Genomic DNA, 19,498 nt, shown 5'->3' on the forward strand with positions numbered 1-19,498 from the left:
CATAATTACATTTGTTTTATAATCTTCATGTCTATAGAACAGTAGTAACCATATCACAAAATACTGTTTGTATCAGTAAATTAAGGCAAGTTTTCCCCCTCTATAGAACATGCCAAATGTGTTCCATAAAATTACAAAATAAAAGCAGACAATCTTCATTCATTTAGAACTGTTAAATTTACTAAAAACAAAACAAAACAAAATGTTCAAAGAACTAGGGGAAATTACTGGATTCTCAGTATTCAGGAAGAAATGTCAAAGGATGGAACTATATCTGAACCTTCCATACAAACAAATCCACAATCAGTGAAATTTATTTACCTCTTCCATCTTGTAACTTAACATTTCACAATAACTTAGGCCATAAAACAAAACAACATGATTGTGGATGAAGAATAATTCTGCAACTCTAAGTAATTTCTCTCAAATTTCAATGAAAAAAACCATCTGTGATCCCTTCAAATTCATATATTGAAGCTCTAAACCCCCAATATGATGGTATTTGAAGACAGGGAGGTAATTAGATATGGACATGAGGGTGGGGCCCTCATAATGACCTTAAAAGAAGAGTTTCTCCCCAGACCCCCAAGGAAGCAAAGAGAATAGGCTTTGTGTAAGCCAGAAGAGAGCCCTCACCAGAAACCAAACCATGCTGGACCTTGATCTTAGCTTTTTAAGACTTCAAAACTATGAGAAAATAAATTTCTGTTGTTTAAACCATTCAGTCTGATATTTTATTTTGGCAGCCTGAACAGATTAATACACATCCTATTAAGCAAATGCCAGAGGCAATACTATCTAGTATCCTATCCTCATAGAAAGGGGCACTGCCCAAATTGGATCTGGCTCCAGGGCACAATAGTTTATCCTAAAGGCTATACTCTCCTTCCTTAAAAATGACATTAACCTCTAGGGCATCCTCAGAATTAATATTTTTCAGAGGGTTTAGAAGAAATGAGGATCACCTGGATTCACAACTAATCACTGTAGAATGGAATCCTCAAACTCACTGCAAAACTAAGGTCAGATTAGTACAATAAAAGAGAGTCCAAGTAGCCAAACTGACTTAGTAAGAACACTTAAGTTTCAACCCTGGATTAAACCAGAAGCTGAGCAGTTAATTAAAACAAAATTTAAAAGACACAAAGAGAGAAATAATATCTCGGAAAATGAATAGATATCTGTAGGCAATTACAATGTAGAAGGGACACGAATGATAACAAGACTATATTGAAGAGAGGTAGTTTTGGTGATCAAATACAAAATAAAAGGACGTAACTCTTATTTGTTTAAAGACACAATAATAAACAATTCAACATTACATACTACAGCAGTTTTAACAGTACTTTAAAAAAAGCTCTGATATTCCGAATTATATTATAAAAATAAGTCCCACAAGTATATAGCAACATATCTCAATACTGCCTCATGGTTTATAAAAAACCTGTAAAAATACCACCTTAAAATGTTTAAAAATTTTAATTATATATATGAAAGATATATCCCAAAGCAACTTAACCAAAACAGTTTTTTCTCTCACAGATCTGCACCATAGAAATGCTTTCTATTTGTAAACAAATTCCCCTCTGGTAACTTAATATCCCTTGGCTCAACTCTCTAAGACAAAAGTAAGCTATGGTAATGAAGAAACTGTAAGCTTTCAGGTTAAAACTAATAGGTGAATTTGGAGTAAGCATTTCCCATAGTGGCAATTTTTCAAAAAACACAATTATTAAAAGAAAGGTAGAGTGTGAAGGCTTTGAAGAGTTAAAAAATGCATTTCAATATGTGAACCCCGTATTTCCATTCCCAAATTAAAGTTATTGAAAAGTATTTAGTAAAACATAAATGTATATTACATTTTATCCCTACCAAAACACTTAATTTCTACCACTGAGCTATACCCCCAGTTTAGGAAGTACTTCAATATAGCACTCTTAACTTGCCTATAATCCATGAGGGTTGGTGAAAGAAAATAATTTGTATGGTATATTGTAAAAATGGTGGAAGGAAAGAAATGCAACAGTGTCCAAACATTAGTTTAAGAAAACTAGTTCAGACTGAGATTTCAAAAAGCTTAATACCAAATTTACTTAAAAATCAACACCTTTAAGTTCTCAAAAACTTGTTTACGTTTCATGAACTATTAATAATGACATTCTAAAGATTGTCTCCAGGAAATTGAAAAGTAAAATTGACAAAATGCACTATTAAAAACTAATGGAGAGCTGGTGATATAGCTCAGTTAGTAGAATGTTTGCCTTGCATGTACAAGGCCCTGGGTTCAACCCCCAGCACCACCAAAAACAAACAAACAAAAAAACTAATGGAGGGGCTGGGTTTGTAGCTCAGTAGTAGGACACTTGCCTAGCATTTGTGAAGCAGTGAGTTCGTTTCTCAGTACCACATAAGTAGACAGATAAAAAATTAAATAAATTTAAAAAGGTATTATGTTTGTCTACAATTAAAAACATTTTAAAAAAATAATGGAAAGAAAAGGTAGTGCAAAGAAAACAAAGGAGAAAATTACCAACTTAATTCAAATTTATGCTTATTATTTTATGTCACTAGATATATGCTTTCCTAAATCTTAAATACAGACATGGGAGATCTGAACCAACAGAAACATGAGCCAAAAACCACCTACACAAAGCGGGTCTGAATTATAATTTAAAAACTACTGCCCCATAACCATATTTCTGAGTATGACTGGAGATAGGGATAGGAAGAAAACAAAGAGACAAAAGTTATGAATTCTTATGTGTTTTCTTTTCTATATAATGTTCCCTCCCATTGCCATGTCCAAACACCAAAATGGTCACTACTGATGGGAGCATGATATTATCTTCCTCAGGTATATTTAACTAGCTATGATTAGAATACTTCCTTTACAAGCTGTACTATTAATGTTTTCTTCTCTCCATCCTTTAAGTCCTTTGATGCCTTTTAAGGGGAGGGGGAAGTGGTGGTTTATTCTCAAGTGCATAAACAAATACACTGAAACCTTAAACAGGAATAACTTATTTTAAAATAAGTAGGTTTTGACTTTCTGTATTTCCTCTATTTTATTTAAACAAAGCAAAACCCAACCTCCTCAGCAGCAAATAAATGTAACAAATCTAATGACTGGCAAATTTTAAACAGTTTACTTATGCACCACTGTATCATGGGGCTGAAATTACTTCATGTTAAACACTAATCAAAGTGCTGACACCAAGCTCTACAACATACAGATACAAGGCCTTACTACAGTACACTACAGGCTTTTCTCCTTTTTCAGGATGCTGGTGGATTACAAAGAATCTAACACTATGAGAAGATTTAACTCTCCACCCAATAACAGCAAAAGTCTAGTCTTCAACACTGTCACTATGGATGTGCATATAAGTGGCATGGATTTAACGATTTGTATGATTTTTATGACTGGGAAAGGCTGGTGGCTAAGAAAGTTGTCTCTTTTTTGTGAAACAGTGCTCTCTAGACTGACTAACAAATTGAATTAAACAAACTCTGCTCTAAGTAATAGAAAACATGACTTCTAAGAATCTTTCCAAAATATTTTAAATTTCATTCCTTATGTAACATAAGGATTCCTTATGGATTCATACTGAACACTAAGGAAGTAAAACACCTTTTACCTCTAAATTTTTGGTAATTCGACAATATCTCCTATCAAGATGTCTGATTATAAATGTGAAAAATCAGAGCCAGGAATATCTGAAGGTCCTTAAGGGAATATGAGGTAGAATATAAAGAACTGACAGTTTCCCGTCTGTAACTAGTTTCATATTCTCTCAGCAAACATCTTTTGTAGACTACTCATTTAAAAGTGAGAAGCAGTAAAGACAAAATTATTGAAGAATTCCAACACTTCTCAGCATCTTTCTTGTTCACATACACCAAGCCAGCAGCCTCATAATATTCTTCATGGGCTTAACTATGACCATTTTCAAGCTTCGTGCATTTCTATCAGAATTCCACCACAAACACCTATGCAAGTAACATCTTGTGTTACATTCTATAGAACATAGTGTACAATGTAGCTGACTTTATTAAATTGATAGAAGAATTCTCAAGATATTTCTTTTGGTCATGGTCATAAATATAGAGGTGAACACAGAGTTTTAAAGATTAAGCCCTCTCGAATCATGTTTGCTCATTATAATTCATTATAAAGTGACGGGAAATGTCACATAAGCAAACTTAAATCTTTGTGGTAATACTAAGGGTTTGATAAATCAGATGACTGTGGTATTCTAAAAATAAAGATCAGAAGGGATATCAAACTCCAAGAATATTTGGGGGTCAAGTCACCTAAAACCAACGCCCTGTATTCTCCACTGTTCAAAAGGCTTGTAGACAATCCATTGTCTTCCATTTCAACTAGTTGCATGGTCCACTGTGAAGGAGTGAGAAAGAGCTGTGTACTTGTTCTTGACCTGTAAAGATTTCATCATGGAAGATTAATACTGATGCTGCTGCTGCCTGTTACTGGTTGTTTCTCTTTGCAGGTGCCATTATCGGTCAGAGAACAGGATTTCAGTGGCAGAGTTGTTGCTATACTGTTATCTCTTCAGAACGGAGGCACAAGGAGAGATGAATGCCACATCGCAAGGAGCAAAGGAGAGAGAGAGAAAGAAATGGTGTCAGGTGGCATGTTGGATGTGATTTTTGTTTTAGTAGAGATTGAGATGACTGTAAATTGTTTAGCTGATTCCTTCGGTCTGCAAAGATACATTTGTGTTGGTGCTGATGATTCTTCACTAATCCTGTTTCAATCACAAATTGGTTATGTTTTCCCAATTAAACTTTGGGCACATATATTTAGGGCTTGCAAATTAAATAAACATACTCTCACAAGCACACACCAAGCACACATTAAAGCTAATTCTTACCATAGCATTTAATATTTGACAATGAGCCGTCAAACTTTATGCATTCTCTCTAAATAATCAAATATTTAAATAACCAAGAAGATGATGAAATTTGAAGACTAGAAAATAGAGCAACCCATATCCATATGCTGTTCATATCACAAACTTGAGTAATAGTAGTGTCAAGACATAGTTACAGATCCTAATAACTTTAAAAGTTCAATTTCCTCCTAAGTATGACTGGTAATTTGTGTCTTTTAAAAAGTATTATGATTACAGAGAGAATCTATCATAAGGAAGTTGATTTTTCAGGAATTTTCCCCTTGTATGTGTTCATTTATAACAATTCTTCAAATCATTTCCACACAGTTGTCTTCAACTTCTGAATGATAATTTGATTATATAAATGACCTAGCAGAACTTCTCAAATCACAAAGATAAATTGTTTTCCCATAACTAGAATTTATGAAAGACTAGTATCAAAACAGGATCAACTGGTATGTGGTTTGTTCAGTTCCTTAAATACTAAGATTCCACGTGGGGTAGAAATATATAGCATGGGAATGTTAGTAGCTTTGCTTTAGAGAACTATTTTTTGGTGTGTGTGTGTATGAGGGATAGAAGCCAGGGGCACTTTAGCAATAAGCTACATCCCCAGTTCTTTTTATTTTTCATTGTGAGAAGGGTCTCACTAAGTGCTTAGGACCTTGCTAAATTGCAGAGGTTGACCTCAAACTTAGGATCTTCTTGCCTCAGTCTCCAGTTGCTGGGATTAAAGGTGTGTGCCACCACACCTGATGAGAAACAACTTACTTTTAGTAAGTGATCATTGAGGAAGTTATGTATAAGTTTTGGCAATAGAAAAGTTACCTTTTTTTGAAATATTTTCAGTAATAACTTGTATAGTCTCCATGTTTTATTATACAGCTTTATTGTATCCTGTGAAATCTTTAAGATATTTTTAAAATAATATTTTAGAGAGTATATGTCTTACAAAAAATGTGTCTTACTGACTTTTTTTTTTTTTTTTTTTGCGGTGCTGGGGATTGAACTCAGGGCCTTGTGCTTGCAAGGCAAGCACTCTACCAATTGAGCTATATCCCCAGCCCTGTCTTACTGACCTTTAAAAAATAAATTTAGAGCAGAAAATCAATAGAGTAGCTAACAATAAATATTTTAGCTGCTAGGTAACAATCATGAACATAATTTCCACAGAAAGAAATGTATGAGAGAGAGAAACAAAAAGGATTTGCGTAAAAAAAAAATGACTTAACTCTGCTCTAAAAAAAAAAATGTAACGTTTCTCAAAAAACTTGAGAAGCACATACTCCCATTACTTTAAGAGACTACTTGAGGAGATATGCAATGAGAACTAGTGAATTAATTCTTCTGAATACAAAGAATCAACTTACAATTTATCTACAGTGAAAGAATTATATAAAATAAAGCATATGCATGTTGCCACTGAAACATGAGTAAGGAAAGGTCCACGTTCCGGCTCTGTCATTCACTAGCCATATCACCGCAGACAAGGCATACAAAAAAAGATCTTTGCATTCAAAGTTAAAACTAATGTTCATTCAAAAATGGTTAAAACTTCAAAGTCTATAAAAGGCAGTATTATTTTTAAAAAGTAATATTATAAAATAAGAATTTGAATCGTGCCTGTATCAGGCAGAGTATGAAAATAAATCACTTATAAATGAGTAAGCAATGAATATATAAACAGGTAATAATTAAAACAATATTTATATTAAAGAATTTTTAAAATATCTTTATTTATTTTTTTATGTGGTGCTGAGGATCGAACCCAGTGCCTCACACATGCAAGGCAAGCACTCTACCTCTGAGTACAGTCCGAGCCCCAAGAATTCTTCAGACAGTGAAAAAAGTGATGCTCTGCAATGATTTTCCTAATCAAAGAAGACAAAGCTAAAATTCCAAAAGTAAAGTTTACATTTACTTTTTGAAGGCAACTAGAAACACTTATTTATCATAGCCATGTTCTTACTTATTTTTAGAGGTTTCTACCTGATTCTATCACACTTTAACCACTTTGGATTTATTATTTTTCTAACACTACAGAGTGGTATGGAATGTGAACCAAACATTATGATTTATTCAATGGTAAATAAACTCTTTCACACTTCAGATTACCTATTTAATTATCATTATGAAATACAATACATATAATTTATTTCATTTCAAGAAAAATTTAAAAATATCTTCTATTCTCCTAAGTTCATACTGCATCAATTTCCTTAATGAAGTTATTTCTTTACTTCTGTACTAACAAATTTAATCTAATAAATAATTCTGCTTAATGTTAAGTGTTTCTTAAAGGGAGGGATAGAGAGCAAGAGTCCCCCTTGCTAACAAAAGTACGCCAGGTTCCAAATCTAAACCCTAAACTGACATCCTACAGGTTACTGGCTATACAAGTTACATAGGCATCAATATTCATAGATCAGATCTGATTCAGCCTGTGGTAGCAGCTATACAACTTATAGGTTTGGGTATACTTTGTGTCAGTCTAATAAACCCAGAAGCACAGAGAGCTAATAATATAGTGGTAGTAATGTCTTTTCTCTTGATTGAAGCCTGTCTTCTGTGTTAAAAGTTTGTCCAATCTATCTTTTTTTAGAAAACACAATAACCTATTTTTAATGACCTATTTTCCAACTGTGCTTTAGAAATCTATTTTTAATACATGATCCTTACTGATTATTATTTTTTTAATTGCACAAATCAACAATAGCCAGTTGTAAGCAGATGCCTGCTATTTATTTGTTCTCTAAAGGTGACATTATTTTCTCAGTTTTGTTCTCTGTATATACTACTAGCAACATTCTTTATAACTACATTCATTCTTCTCACCCAAAACAGTCTCTCAGAAGAAAATGTAATTCAAGACATTATTCAGCATTATTAGTTGATCCATTCTCCCAAAATATTCTATGATGAAGGTCAAAGAAAAGTTGTAGATTAAGAAAATAAAGTTAGAAATCTAAGACTGCTCAGGAAATCTGATAAAAAGCTGGGGGGGAAAAAAGCACTAAAAAGATTATAGAAAGGACAATTACTAGAAAGAACAAGTAAATACAAAGAATGTAGAAGTCGAACACTGGGAAAGCGGATAATATAGAGGTTAGAACGAAGGTGAGGTATTCTATAACAATTTATAAGTGTTTATATAATAACTAGATGCATAAGCATTCTTCACTTTAGAAAATAAAAGTACTTTTCACAGAAACAAAATATTTTCCAAGTATGAGGAAAGCTATAAACCAATCATCAAAAACCAAAAACAAACTCTCCTCTGAAAACTTTTCAAAAGTATATTTTTTGTAATATTAGTAGTCAATTCTGAATTAAACTGCTTTAAAATTTTGGATTTTCATAAAATAAGATTTTACATAAAATGCTCACATATACAGTGTCATCATTAGAGTAATTTAAAATGTATTATTACATGTGAAAATAATAATCCTTGAGGTAGAGTTCTAATATACTTAGTTGCATATACTAGTAAAACTAAACATATATTCCTTTATCACTAAAGGTTGATTTCAAAAATAATTGGTAACTTTTTATATGGGACATCATATATTAAAATAGCTTAGGTGGGCACATAAATACTTGTGACTCATCCTGTAATAAAAATTCCTTCTTTGCTGCCATAGTTCCATGATGTAGATCTGTTATTACAGTTCTATTGTTCCATCTGATATAGAAAATAGACAAAGCTGTCTACAGTCTCAAAGAGCAGGAACAAGTCATTAATTACAATAGAATGCAATAGAAGGACTTTTTTTTAAAGGTGACCAAAATAAATAATTTGGAACTCACTGTTCAAGTAATTTAGGTTAATCCTTTCTGGGTACTGGCAGGGAAAAATATGGCATAGTAAAGGACACAAATATAAATTATATATTATACATCTACAAAAACACACAACATATATATATATATTTTTTTTTTTTTTCTTCCTATTCCCTGTAGCCAAATGGCAATGTGTGTGTGTGTGTGTGTGTGTGTGTGTGTGTGTGTATTTTTTTCTATTCCCTGTAAGCAAAGGCAGGGCCTCTGGCATACTGATAATATTATAAAAACAAATTAGTATATAGTGTGATGGTAGTAGCTACTGGAATGGATTTCTCAGTCCTATTTCATCCTACCCAAGAGAAATGACTTCATAAATAGTGTCTTCAACTGGTTCATCAACTCCATTTTAGCTATACTTCAGCCTATTAAAAAATTTAAATAAACCTGACAAGAGAAACCGAAATAAAACACTGGGTCAAAGAAAAGGAATCTTTGTGTCTATTAGAAACTTCATTTGGCAGGGAAAAATCTAGTCTCTTATCACTAGTTCTTTAAAAAGGTTTGAATTACAATCAAGACCTATAAAATCAATGGACTTTTTACAACTTCAGAGTTTACAAATAAGCACAAAGCTATACATTATAAAAATTTACAATAATATACAGAAACAGTTTTTTTTCTAAATTGTATCATTTTATACTATGACTAGTGATTAGGTTCTTTTAAACTTTATGTACATATTTTAATCAAAACATGTAAGCAAGCATTTAACAAAAATTAAGCCAAAGAAATAAGTATGCTTTTGATAGTTGTTATTTTAATTTATTATGAAATAGACACAAACAATATGGAATTTTACATTTACCTTAAGAATAAAACATTTTCTATCAAAAGGTGGCACTTAGGGTAATCTAAAGACCCTGGTATATCAACATCTCAGTATTTTTAAGTTAGTTGTCACAAGGTGAAGAAATATTATTTTAATATACTCAACATACATGCAAATGCAACTTAATGTTTTTTTTTTTTTTTTTGGTGTTTTGGTCTAAGTTTCTAAATTTAGCATCTTTCTCTTATGTTTTGGTTTCTGAAATACAGAGACTTAGAACACAACTCTCCACAAACTCTGGTAACAAATTAAACTAAAACTCCAGCATATGTTTCACATACCTTTTTGAGATGTCCTAGTCTAAGTTTGAAAATTTCTTCCTGTTCATGATATTCTGCCAAAGTCAACCTGTCAAAAGTGAAATTTTAATTCTACATTTTGAGATTAATACTTATTTCTTATTAACAACTAGCAAAACATGGTAAAATTGATCAAATGGAAATACTAAAATGATAATTTTTGGTCAAAAATCCTTTAAGATATTCTTCAGCATATATACCTAATACTTACAGATGGAGCAATTAACTAACACTTGTTTGATGAGAACCATGTATGAAGTTACCTAGAATTTAGAACCAAAGAACATAGGGGAAAAAAGACAATTTCTCCTTAACATTTTAGTTTATGCTTATACTCCATATGGAAGTAAAGAGGCAGGAAAGAAACAATTTTTTAAAAAGAAAATAATTTTAAGTAATAGTGTTCTAAAGAAAACAAAAAGCTTGGGAGATAATGACAATAATTTGCTCCAGTTGTTAAACAATCTTGAGAGGACTTGGGAATACATTCTAGACACTGGTTACAGCAAGTGCAAGCATTCTAAGATTGAAACAGCATACAAGAAGGAAAAAAAAAATGAGCATTAGGATGTAAGGAGGTGGGCAAGCGTGGATGGGGCAGATAAGTATGGATTTTAGGCCAGGTAAAGAATATCAATAATTTTACTCAAAGAGTAATGGGAAACCACTTCAAAGGGTGTCAGTTCAGTCTTGAGTACTGCTTTAAGAAAAAAGGAAGGAAAAAGAAAAATTCAGATGTTATCTACTTATCTACTTTGATGTATCAGAAGCAAATAAGCAAAATAAAGGAATGTTAACAGCACCAAATTCTAAAAATTCTTCAGTGCTGGGGATTGAACTCTGGGTCTCATGCATGCCACACAAATGGTCTATCGCTGACCTACATCCCCAGTCCCCCCAACTTTTTTTTTTTTGAGGTACTGGGGGTATTGGGTATTGAACCTAGGGTCTCATATATGCTACTCAAGAACTCTACCACTGAGCTATATCCCTTTCCCCAGTACTAAATTCTTTTTTTTTTTTAATTTTTTGGTACCAGGGATTGAACCCAGGGGTGCTTAATAACTGAGCCACACCCTCAGTTCTTTTTATATTTTATGTTGAGACAGGGTCTTGCTGAGTTGCTTGGATCTTGCTAAGTTGCTGAGGCTGGCTTTGAACTCTTGAATCCTCCTGCCTCAGCCTCCCAAACTGCTGGGATTGTAGGCGTTTGCCACTGCGCCCAGCACTAAATTCTTAATAAACATAAAACTTTAAATCTTTAAAATATGGGATGTGATTATTTTATTATCAATCCAACAACAGGACCACTGTAAGACTTATATACTATTCTTAAGAAAAATGATTTTGTTCTGATAAAGCAAAAGGAATAAACAGAAAATAACCTTCATTTCACAACCTAACTTTGAAAGAGTTGCTTGTATCTAGTCAAGCCCTTGTTTGTTAGTTTATTTATATGTTCTGAGGGTACTTGGTAAAGTCCTAATTCAGGCATAGCTCAGGTCCCTCAACAACATTTAGTTGTTTATGCTATTCCCTTTAGATAGATGCCAATTAAATTTACTAATTCTAAAGAAAGAGAATGCAAAAGAAACAAGGAAATTCAACTAATATATTTCACTAAAATCATCTTAAGAGTGAGAAGAAAAACATTTTAAATTAAGTCTTTCTACCTGTTCTTAGAGTAAAAAAACCAATGGATTTTACACTGAATAAAGTAATAGTAGTAATAGTTTATACTATATTAGTAGGTTAGAGCAAATTTAGAGAATTAACTACTTGCAGTGTGGATGCAGATGGGGGTGAAAGGAAGAGGATGAAAGGCAATACTAAAAGAAAATGAGTTTTAAAAACTAAATATAATGTCTCAACTAACTCAATGCAAGAAAGCTTTTAGGAAAGTTGGCAAATAGCTTCTAGATATGTACATATGCCATGAGTGGAAGTTTAATTATCTATATAATGACATAATTTTCTACTCTTAAAGTGGAGTTTTAGGCCTACTAGTAGACCATGGAATGAGCTCAGACTAATTTTTTAAAAACTATGTATTTTGTTTGTTTGTTTCTATATAGGAATAAAATACAATTCTATACACTGATTTTTACTGATTTAACAAAACACAGCTAAAATTTGATATTCAAAAGCCAAAACTAGTACATAACAAGTTCTCTGAAAAAAAATTTTAAATAATTGTTGTAGTTGTAAATGGTTACGATACCTTTATTTTATTTATTTTTATGTGGTGCTAAGGATTGAATCCAGTGCCTCACACATTCCAGGCAAATGCTCTACCACTGAGCCACAATTCCAGTCCCATCTCTGAAATTTTTTAAGTTGTATTCTACTAAGAAGTTTGGGTATCATGAAAAACTGCAAAGTTCCTACATGTGTAGACTGTTAAGAATTTTTCCCATGTGAGAGGAATATATTTTGTTGTCTTGAGTTGGTATGCTACTGACTTTGGAGGGCAGTGATTCATACCATTTTATAAACACAGGTATCTAAAAAGCAAATCTAAAGAAAGTTATAAAACACTCTCTCCCCAGAAAAGTTTACATATACCAATTCACAGATACCAATTTAAGTGTTCCTATTCTAAAGTTCTTGTCTCACTGATTATAATGCAAACCCCAACGGCGTAGAAGAGCCATTTCTTACATTTGTCTACATTTCCCTAGTAGGAAGTACCTGACAAAAGTTTTTTAGATATCTCTATTAGTTATCTACATTAATGGAAAACAACAAAAGTGATCAATCTTCTCTAAAGAAACAGGATTTGATTATAAAGAATGAAAAGAACTAAGGACAGTATTAACATTAATGGCTTTTAATTACCAATTTTTAGTCTGTTTTAAGGTTTTTTTTTTTTTAAATTCTCTTAGTGAGTCAACTGGTTATTTAGCAAATCTTTTATTCACACATAATGCAAGGATACAGCTCTTCCCAAACAAACCATGTCTTCTTATATGAATCTTATCAGATATTAGGTAGAATTTATTGTTTTATTGTATGTACACACAAAATATATTTTATTTAGAAGCATGCTAATGCTCTTAAACAAAGCTGTTCAGTAGGGTTTATGAAAATCTTTCTAAATATATTTGATATTCAGTGTTTTCAATGACAATCTGTTTAAGCAGGAAAAGTCCCAAAGTTAAATGATATAAGCTACATAAATAGGTTATTAGGGTCACTTAAAGGTGTGTGTGTATGTGGGGAAATATAGACCTTTTATTTATTAAAATTTAACAGAGTTTTATTGAACATTTAACCATAGGCCATGCTTTCAGGATTAGAGTTCTAAAAGTGAGGGGGGGTGCCTTCGAAAAGTCTAGAACAACTAGGAATAAAGGGAATTTATAACATGTAATGGTGAAAATTTGGAAAATTTCTCTCTAAGATCAGGATATATCCACTTTCACCACTGCTATTCGATACTGTACTGGAAGTCCTATTAGAGCAGGGGGAAAAAAAAATGCATCCAAATTAGAAAGAAGTAAAACTATCTGTATTCACTGATGGCATGGCTCTTCATGTAGAAAATCCCAAAGAATGCACAAGGAAAAAAAATTCATTAGACCTAATGAATAAATTCAGCAAACACACAGGGAATAAGATCAATACACAATAATCAATTGTGTTTTTATACACCAGAAATGAACACCTTGAAAAAATATTAAACAATTTCACTTACATCATCTAAATAAATTAAATACTTAGGAATAAACTTCACCCAGGAAAAGAAAAGACCTACATAGGGAAGACTACAAAATAGTGCTAAAGAAATTAAAAAGATGCAATTAAAAGACTCAAATATTGATGGATTGAAAGGAAGGAACTGGTAGATAGCAAAAGTTTGATGATGTAAGATAAAGAAGGTATCAGGAGAAGCTGTCCCTCATATAGCAGATGATGGGATTCAAAGTACCATCTTTCAATAGAGGAAAAAATATATCCATACAAAATATAAAGGGTATATATATTTTCTATCTACATAAATTCATGTAAGTTCTTCTAAAACAGAAAAATTAGTTAAGTTTGGATTTACCTTATACACTGAAATTTTAACAATGGTGTTCTCTGTGGGATGGGATTACAGTCTATTATTACTCTCTTCACATTTTCCAAATTTTCTACCATTAAGTATATAACAATTTTTAAAAAATGCTTTTATCATTTGAATTACAAAGAGCAAGTCATTAACACTGAAAATTTAGAAAACAAAAAGCAGAAAAGAGAAACAATATCCATAACCAAACCCATGAATTGCTTTCAGAGGCTGAGAAAATAAATGACAGTTACCGTACTTAAATTAACATTCTCTTGGAAAAGGAAAAGCAATAGGAACATTGAATTGAAAACTAATTCAGACTTATAAGAAAGGGTGAATTCGAGTATCCACTTACGAAGGTAGAATTCAAATGTTTGGGGCTTATTAATTTAGAGTTTACTTTTCAATACTGTCTTCCTTCTGGCCAAAACTATTTTTGGTTTTTAAATATTAATTATAAACAACTCCATTACTAACATTTATGCTCACGACTTACAATTTAAATGTAAAAGGAAAATTTAAAATAAAGGCTTACAGTTGTGGTAAATTTGGTCTAACAAAGGGATCATTTTCTGCTCCATTGACTGCTTTGTTTTTTCTTTGTTTTGGTTCAGAATTGGTAGAAGGTGCCTGAGAATTATTAGCTGTGGGAGGTTTGCGTTTGGCTAGAAGTTTCCTTTGCCGTTCAATATCTTCCCTTTGCTGATTCACCCATTCTTGTTGCCTATGAAAAAATAAATAAAACCATATTAAACTTCAATTACTTCCCACAGTTAAAAAATGAAAAAATACATTAAAACATGAAAAATTATACAATATAAATTTGTGGCCTTTTGGTTCCACTCCTGTGAATCCACTTGTACTCATCCTTCAGTTCTCATTTGAAACAAATCTTTTTTTCTTTTTTCTTTTTCTTTTTCTTTTTCTTTTTTTTTTTTTTTTGGCAGTGCTGGAGATTGAACCCAGGGCTATACCAACTGAGCTATATCCCCAACCCTGAAACAGTTATTTTTAAGTGAGATGTTCTCCTAAACTCCTGGACCAGGGAAAGGTGTGTTACCATACATAATCTGATGGTACCTTGTCCTCACTTTTCCCTTTGTAACAAATACAATTCCTATAGATATTTCACCAGAATGTCTCTGGTAAGTTACTCCACAAGAACGGAGAGCATATCTATTTTATATCTTCTTGTACCCCTAACACTAGCACAGTGATCAACACATATAACTTGGTATGCTCAATTAAAAAGTTGATGAAATACATGAATGAACTTAAAAAAAAACCCTAGCAGTTAAGAATGGGGTAGGTTTTATACATGCATCTCATCACTTTATATTTGCAGACAAGCTTACAAAAGGCAAATATGAATTTAATATGAAAGTGTTATTTTCTAAATTTATCTCTTAAAAAGAAATTTTGAAAATGTGTAGTTGATATTTTCAAATGAAACAAAAATTTATCTTAACATAAAAAGATTGGGGAGAAAAAAGAAATTTTGACAATTTAAGTTAAGACAAGGGAACAGCAAGAGAATCAGCATGATTTTTTTTAAAACCAGCAAGTTAATAAATGTGAAGCTATTAACATTTTCCATTCAAGAACCTAAACAATTTTACAGTGAGCTCACTAATTCTAAAAACAGATATTATGTCTATTATAAAAATATAGGTTGGAGATTTTTAACAGTTTGAAGCATTAAGTAGCTTAATGGGATCTTTTCATTAAGCTATCCCATAATACAATACTCGAAGTTAGTCAAATAGTAACCATGTTGCTTTTAGGTCACCATACCATGTCATGAAAATATTTAAAACCCTACCTGGTTATGATATTTAGATTTGGAGCAAGTCAAATGTTTCATCTACCTCCATCTCTACCGTTCAAACCAGAAATACAGAGTTCCTACTCTGCATAACTGGTCTTTTGCATACGTTCCCTTTCCTTTCCTATGGTTCAAGAGAGGGAACAGCAGAATATGACAGGAATGAAAGAACAGGAAGAATCAAGGTAGAAGAGCAAAAGGGTATAGAAAGAATCTCAAGAAAAGCAAAGTGAGAATAGGAACTTAATCCAGTTTTCACCTGGAAGGGGGAATAAATAATTATAATTATTAAAAAAGTAAATTTTAGAGCTGAGATGTAGTACAAAGGTAGAGCACCTACCTAGCACCTGCAAAGCCCTGGGTTAGATCCCCAGCAACACAAAAAACAAAACAAAACAAAACAAAAAAACCCTTTTTTTAAAAAATTTACTTGGTATCAGGAATTGAACTCAGGGGCACTCAACCACTGAGTCACATCCCTAACCCTTTCTTGTATTTTATTTTGCAGCAGGGTCTCACTGAGTTGCTTAGTGCCTTGCTGTTGCTGAGGCTGGCTTTGAACTCGAAATCTTCCTGCCTCAGCCTCCTGAGCCTCTGGGATTATAGGCATGTACCCACTGTGCCTGGCCAAAAATAATTTTAAAAACAATTTCAGAGTACAATCAAGATGCTCTAAGTGCAAATAAACAGTCTAATTATAATCCTAATGGAAAGTACAGAATTATTAGAATGGATTTATAGCTAATTTATAGCTAATGGATTTATAGCTAATAATAGCTATAGAATAATTCTGATTATTCAGGAAGGACCATCCAGTTTAGAGATTATTTACATGATTTATTTTCATTTATTCATTTATCTTTTCATCTTCTAATTACTTTATACCAATGATTACAAACAGCATAATACAAAAATATGTAACAACAGTAAATCCCCAACAAATGCTTATTAATGATAGTTAAGACATGAAAGTTATTTTGCTCTTTTTTGATAGCTCAGTGGAGGAATTTTAACTACTGGCAGGTATATTAGACCACGCAAATGAATTATATAACCTTTTCTTTTATTCATTATAGGACAAGGTCTGGTTTAGTAGCAGAGGTTCTTGTTCACAAGATACTAAAAAATTATGCCTTCTATCTCAAATCCATTTCCTGTTCTCCTCCACTTTTATGGTCAATATTTTAATTCAAGAATAATCACTTCTCATCTGGATACCTCTCCATATTAACTGTCAACAATTTTTCCTCTTTTCATTATTATTTCCACATTATCAGGTGTCATTCTACAATTCAATTCAGATCACAAACACTACATATAAACCTTTAACACTGTCCATTATTCACAGAATTAAAACCTAAGCTCTAGCATCACAAGGACACTGTCCTCATTGTGTTATGCTTAATACCTAAGCATACCTATACTGAACAAAAACTCAAAAATCTGTTGAGAGAGAAGTCCATTTTTTTAACAAGTTCCGAGAACGAGTGTTTGAAGCAGCATTGTTGATGTGATACCATGTGAAACAGACTTTGCTCTGTTTTTCATAATGGGATTGACTCTGGGAAAGCTGATGTAGAATTCTGGCATATTCCTGCTTTTCTGATTTTTATAAATTTCCCAGCAAATGAAAGAAAGGAAGAACGAACGAACAAACAAATCAACAAACCAATGGGAGCAGCATAGGTCCTGGCTCCTTTAACATAGAAACAGTCAACCTATCCTTACCTACCACCATCTAAATTCAAGAAAATGAGGTGATAATTATATCTTTGTATTAAAGTTTACCTTTGAAATGCTAAAGTCATCACATGTTCAGTTCAATTGATTTGAGTTATCCTATCTCAGGGAAAAGAGAAAAAATTCCTTTTCCTTAGGAATAGAGAGCAGGTAAGGGCTGAATATTAGCACTTACGAAGGACAGAATGAAAAAAATAAAATTAAGTAAAAAGCCAGGTGTAACAGCACTTTAGTTCCAGCAGTAGAGCAGCTGAGGTAGGAGGATCACTCAAGCCCAAGAGTTCAAGACCAGCCTGGGCAACATAACAAGACCCCACCTCAAAGAAAAACAAATAAATAAAATAAGAGGTATGTAGAAAAATCCTGGGAGACAGACACAGACACACACACACAACCCTTCAAATGAACATCAAATTTCTAACAATTTTTCTCCCCAAATTATCACCTATAAAGTTAGAATGTTGGTTTATATTTTGGAAAATCAGAATACTACATTACAGATGAATGCTAATTAATCAATAAGTCTGTTTAAAGCTAAAATTGTTAACACCGGTTACTTTCAAATAGTAAGGGGAAGATGTTGAACGTAATTCCAAATTTATAATATTTTAAAGTAATGAAAACCCAAAGAAATATTAATTTTTTTAAAATATAAGAATGACTAAAAAAAGAATGACTAACTTCACAAGATTCTGAAATGCAAAACCATCTGTCCACTGTTCAGTAAATGAAGCGCCATGTCTAACTGTTGTAAAGTGCCCAAGGCGTAATCTATCTTGCATACTCTTCTCTCTGCTTGACAATTTTTCTTGTGTACTCTGAAAAAAAGAAGAAACATCATCATTCAATTTTACTTACTTAAATTTTAAAAGCATAGAAGACAAAAGGGGCTAGGGAAGCAGGGAAAATTTAGTGAACTTTGAACTTACCTTTTCAATAAGAAGTTTCTTGCTCATTGATATACACTTATTTAATCGTTCTTTGTATTTTTCAAGTAATTTTTGTTGATCATCTATTTGCCGTCTGAGATCACAGTTAGCCTAAAACACATAGAAAATGCAAAAGATTTAGTATTTGTGTCTATGAAAATTTTAGTCCGTCCCCCCCCCCAGAACTAGGGATTGAACCCAGGGGTCATTTCTCACTAATCTACATCCCCAGTTCCTCCCATTTTTTAAGACAAGGTCTTACTAAGTTGCCAGGGGGGACCTCAAACTTGAGATCCTTCTACTTCAAACTCCTGAGTAGTGGGGATTACAGGCATGTGCCACCACACCCAGCTCTTAGAAGTATTTTTAATGTTTTGAACGAATTGTATGCAGATAGGATTAATAAAATTAAATCATCTGAGCATGATGCTTTAAAAAAAAAATCAAGCCTCCTTACTAAGGGATAATAGAATAAATTTAACTCAACTCTGTGCTGGAAAGTACATGAAATTTGTATACATATTCCATATATTCATATCCACATTCTAAGGTATATAACATGAGCTAAGTTAAGTAAGTTATCTAAATCTAAGTTCAGTTTTCTTATTTCTAAACGGGCAACACATCTACCTCAGTTAAAAATACATGAAATATGGTAAAGAATGTGTATTAACACTTGAGAACACTGAGCCAGGCACAGTGGCATGTACATGCCTGTAAAATTCTAGCAACTTGAGAAGCTAAGGCAAGAGGATCACCAGATAAGGCTGGCCTGGACAACTTAGAGAGACCCTTCCTCAAAATAAAATAAAAGGGGCTGGGGATGTAGCTTAGTGGTAGAACTTCTGTGGTTTCAATCACCATTACCTTAAAAATAGTTTTTTTTTTTTAAAGAAAAAAATATAAGGGCTGGGGATATAGCTCAGTTGGTAGAGGGCTTGCCTATCAAGCACGAGGCCCTGGGTTCAATCCCCAGCACCACAAAAAAAAAAAAAAAAAAAAAGAGTGCTTCCCTGATTTTTATAAATTTCCCAGCAAATGAAAGAAAGGAAGGAAGGAAGAA

The 19,498-nt window shown here is 32.6% G+C and overlaps 1 protein-coding gene and 1 non-coding gene across 2 annotated transcripts in view; one reads left to right on the forward strand and one right to left on the reverse strand.

The window, feature by feature from the left end:
• Tlk1 (tousled like kinase 1) overlaps positions 1 to 19,498 on the reverse strand; it is a 139,350-nt gene that overhangs the window by 18,026 nt on the left and 101,826 nt on the right. The window contains exons 9-12 of the mRNA XM_047543133.1: positions 18,436 to 18,546; positions 18,188 to 18,324; positions 14,477 to 14,665; positions 9,870 to 9,936 (exon numbers count right to left, since the gene is read on the reverse strand). Coding sequence (XP_047399089.1) covers positions 9,870 to 9,936; positions 14,477 to 14,665; positions 18,188 to 18,324; positions 18,436 to 18,546 — 504 coding nt within the window. The remainder of the gene's footprint in view (positions 1 to 9,869; positions 9,937 to 14,476; positions 14,666 to 18,187; positions 18,325 to 18,435; positions 18,547 to 19,498) is intronic.
• Positions 19,346 to 19,419, forward strand: Trnad-auc (transfer RNA aspartic acid (anticodon AUC)). Its single transcript has one exon. It is a non-coding gene; the product is annotated as a tRNA-Asp (tRNA).

This window comes from Sciurus carolinensis, chromosome 3 (assembly GCF_902686445.1).
Source record: "Sciurus carolinensis chromosome 3, mSciCar1.2, whole genome shotgun sequence".
In the NCBI taxonomy this organism is placed as follows: domain Eukaryota; kingdom Metazoa; phylum Chordata; class Mammalia; order Rodentia; family Sciuridae; genus Sciurus; species Sciurus carolinensis.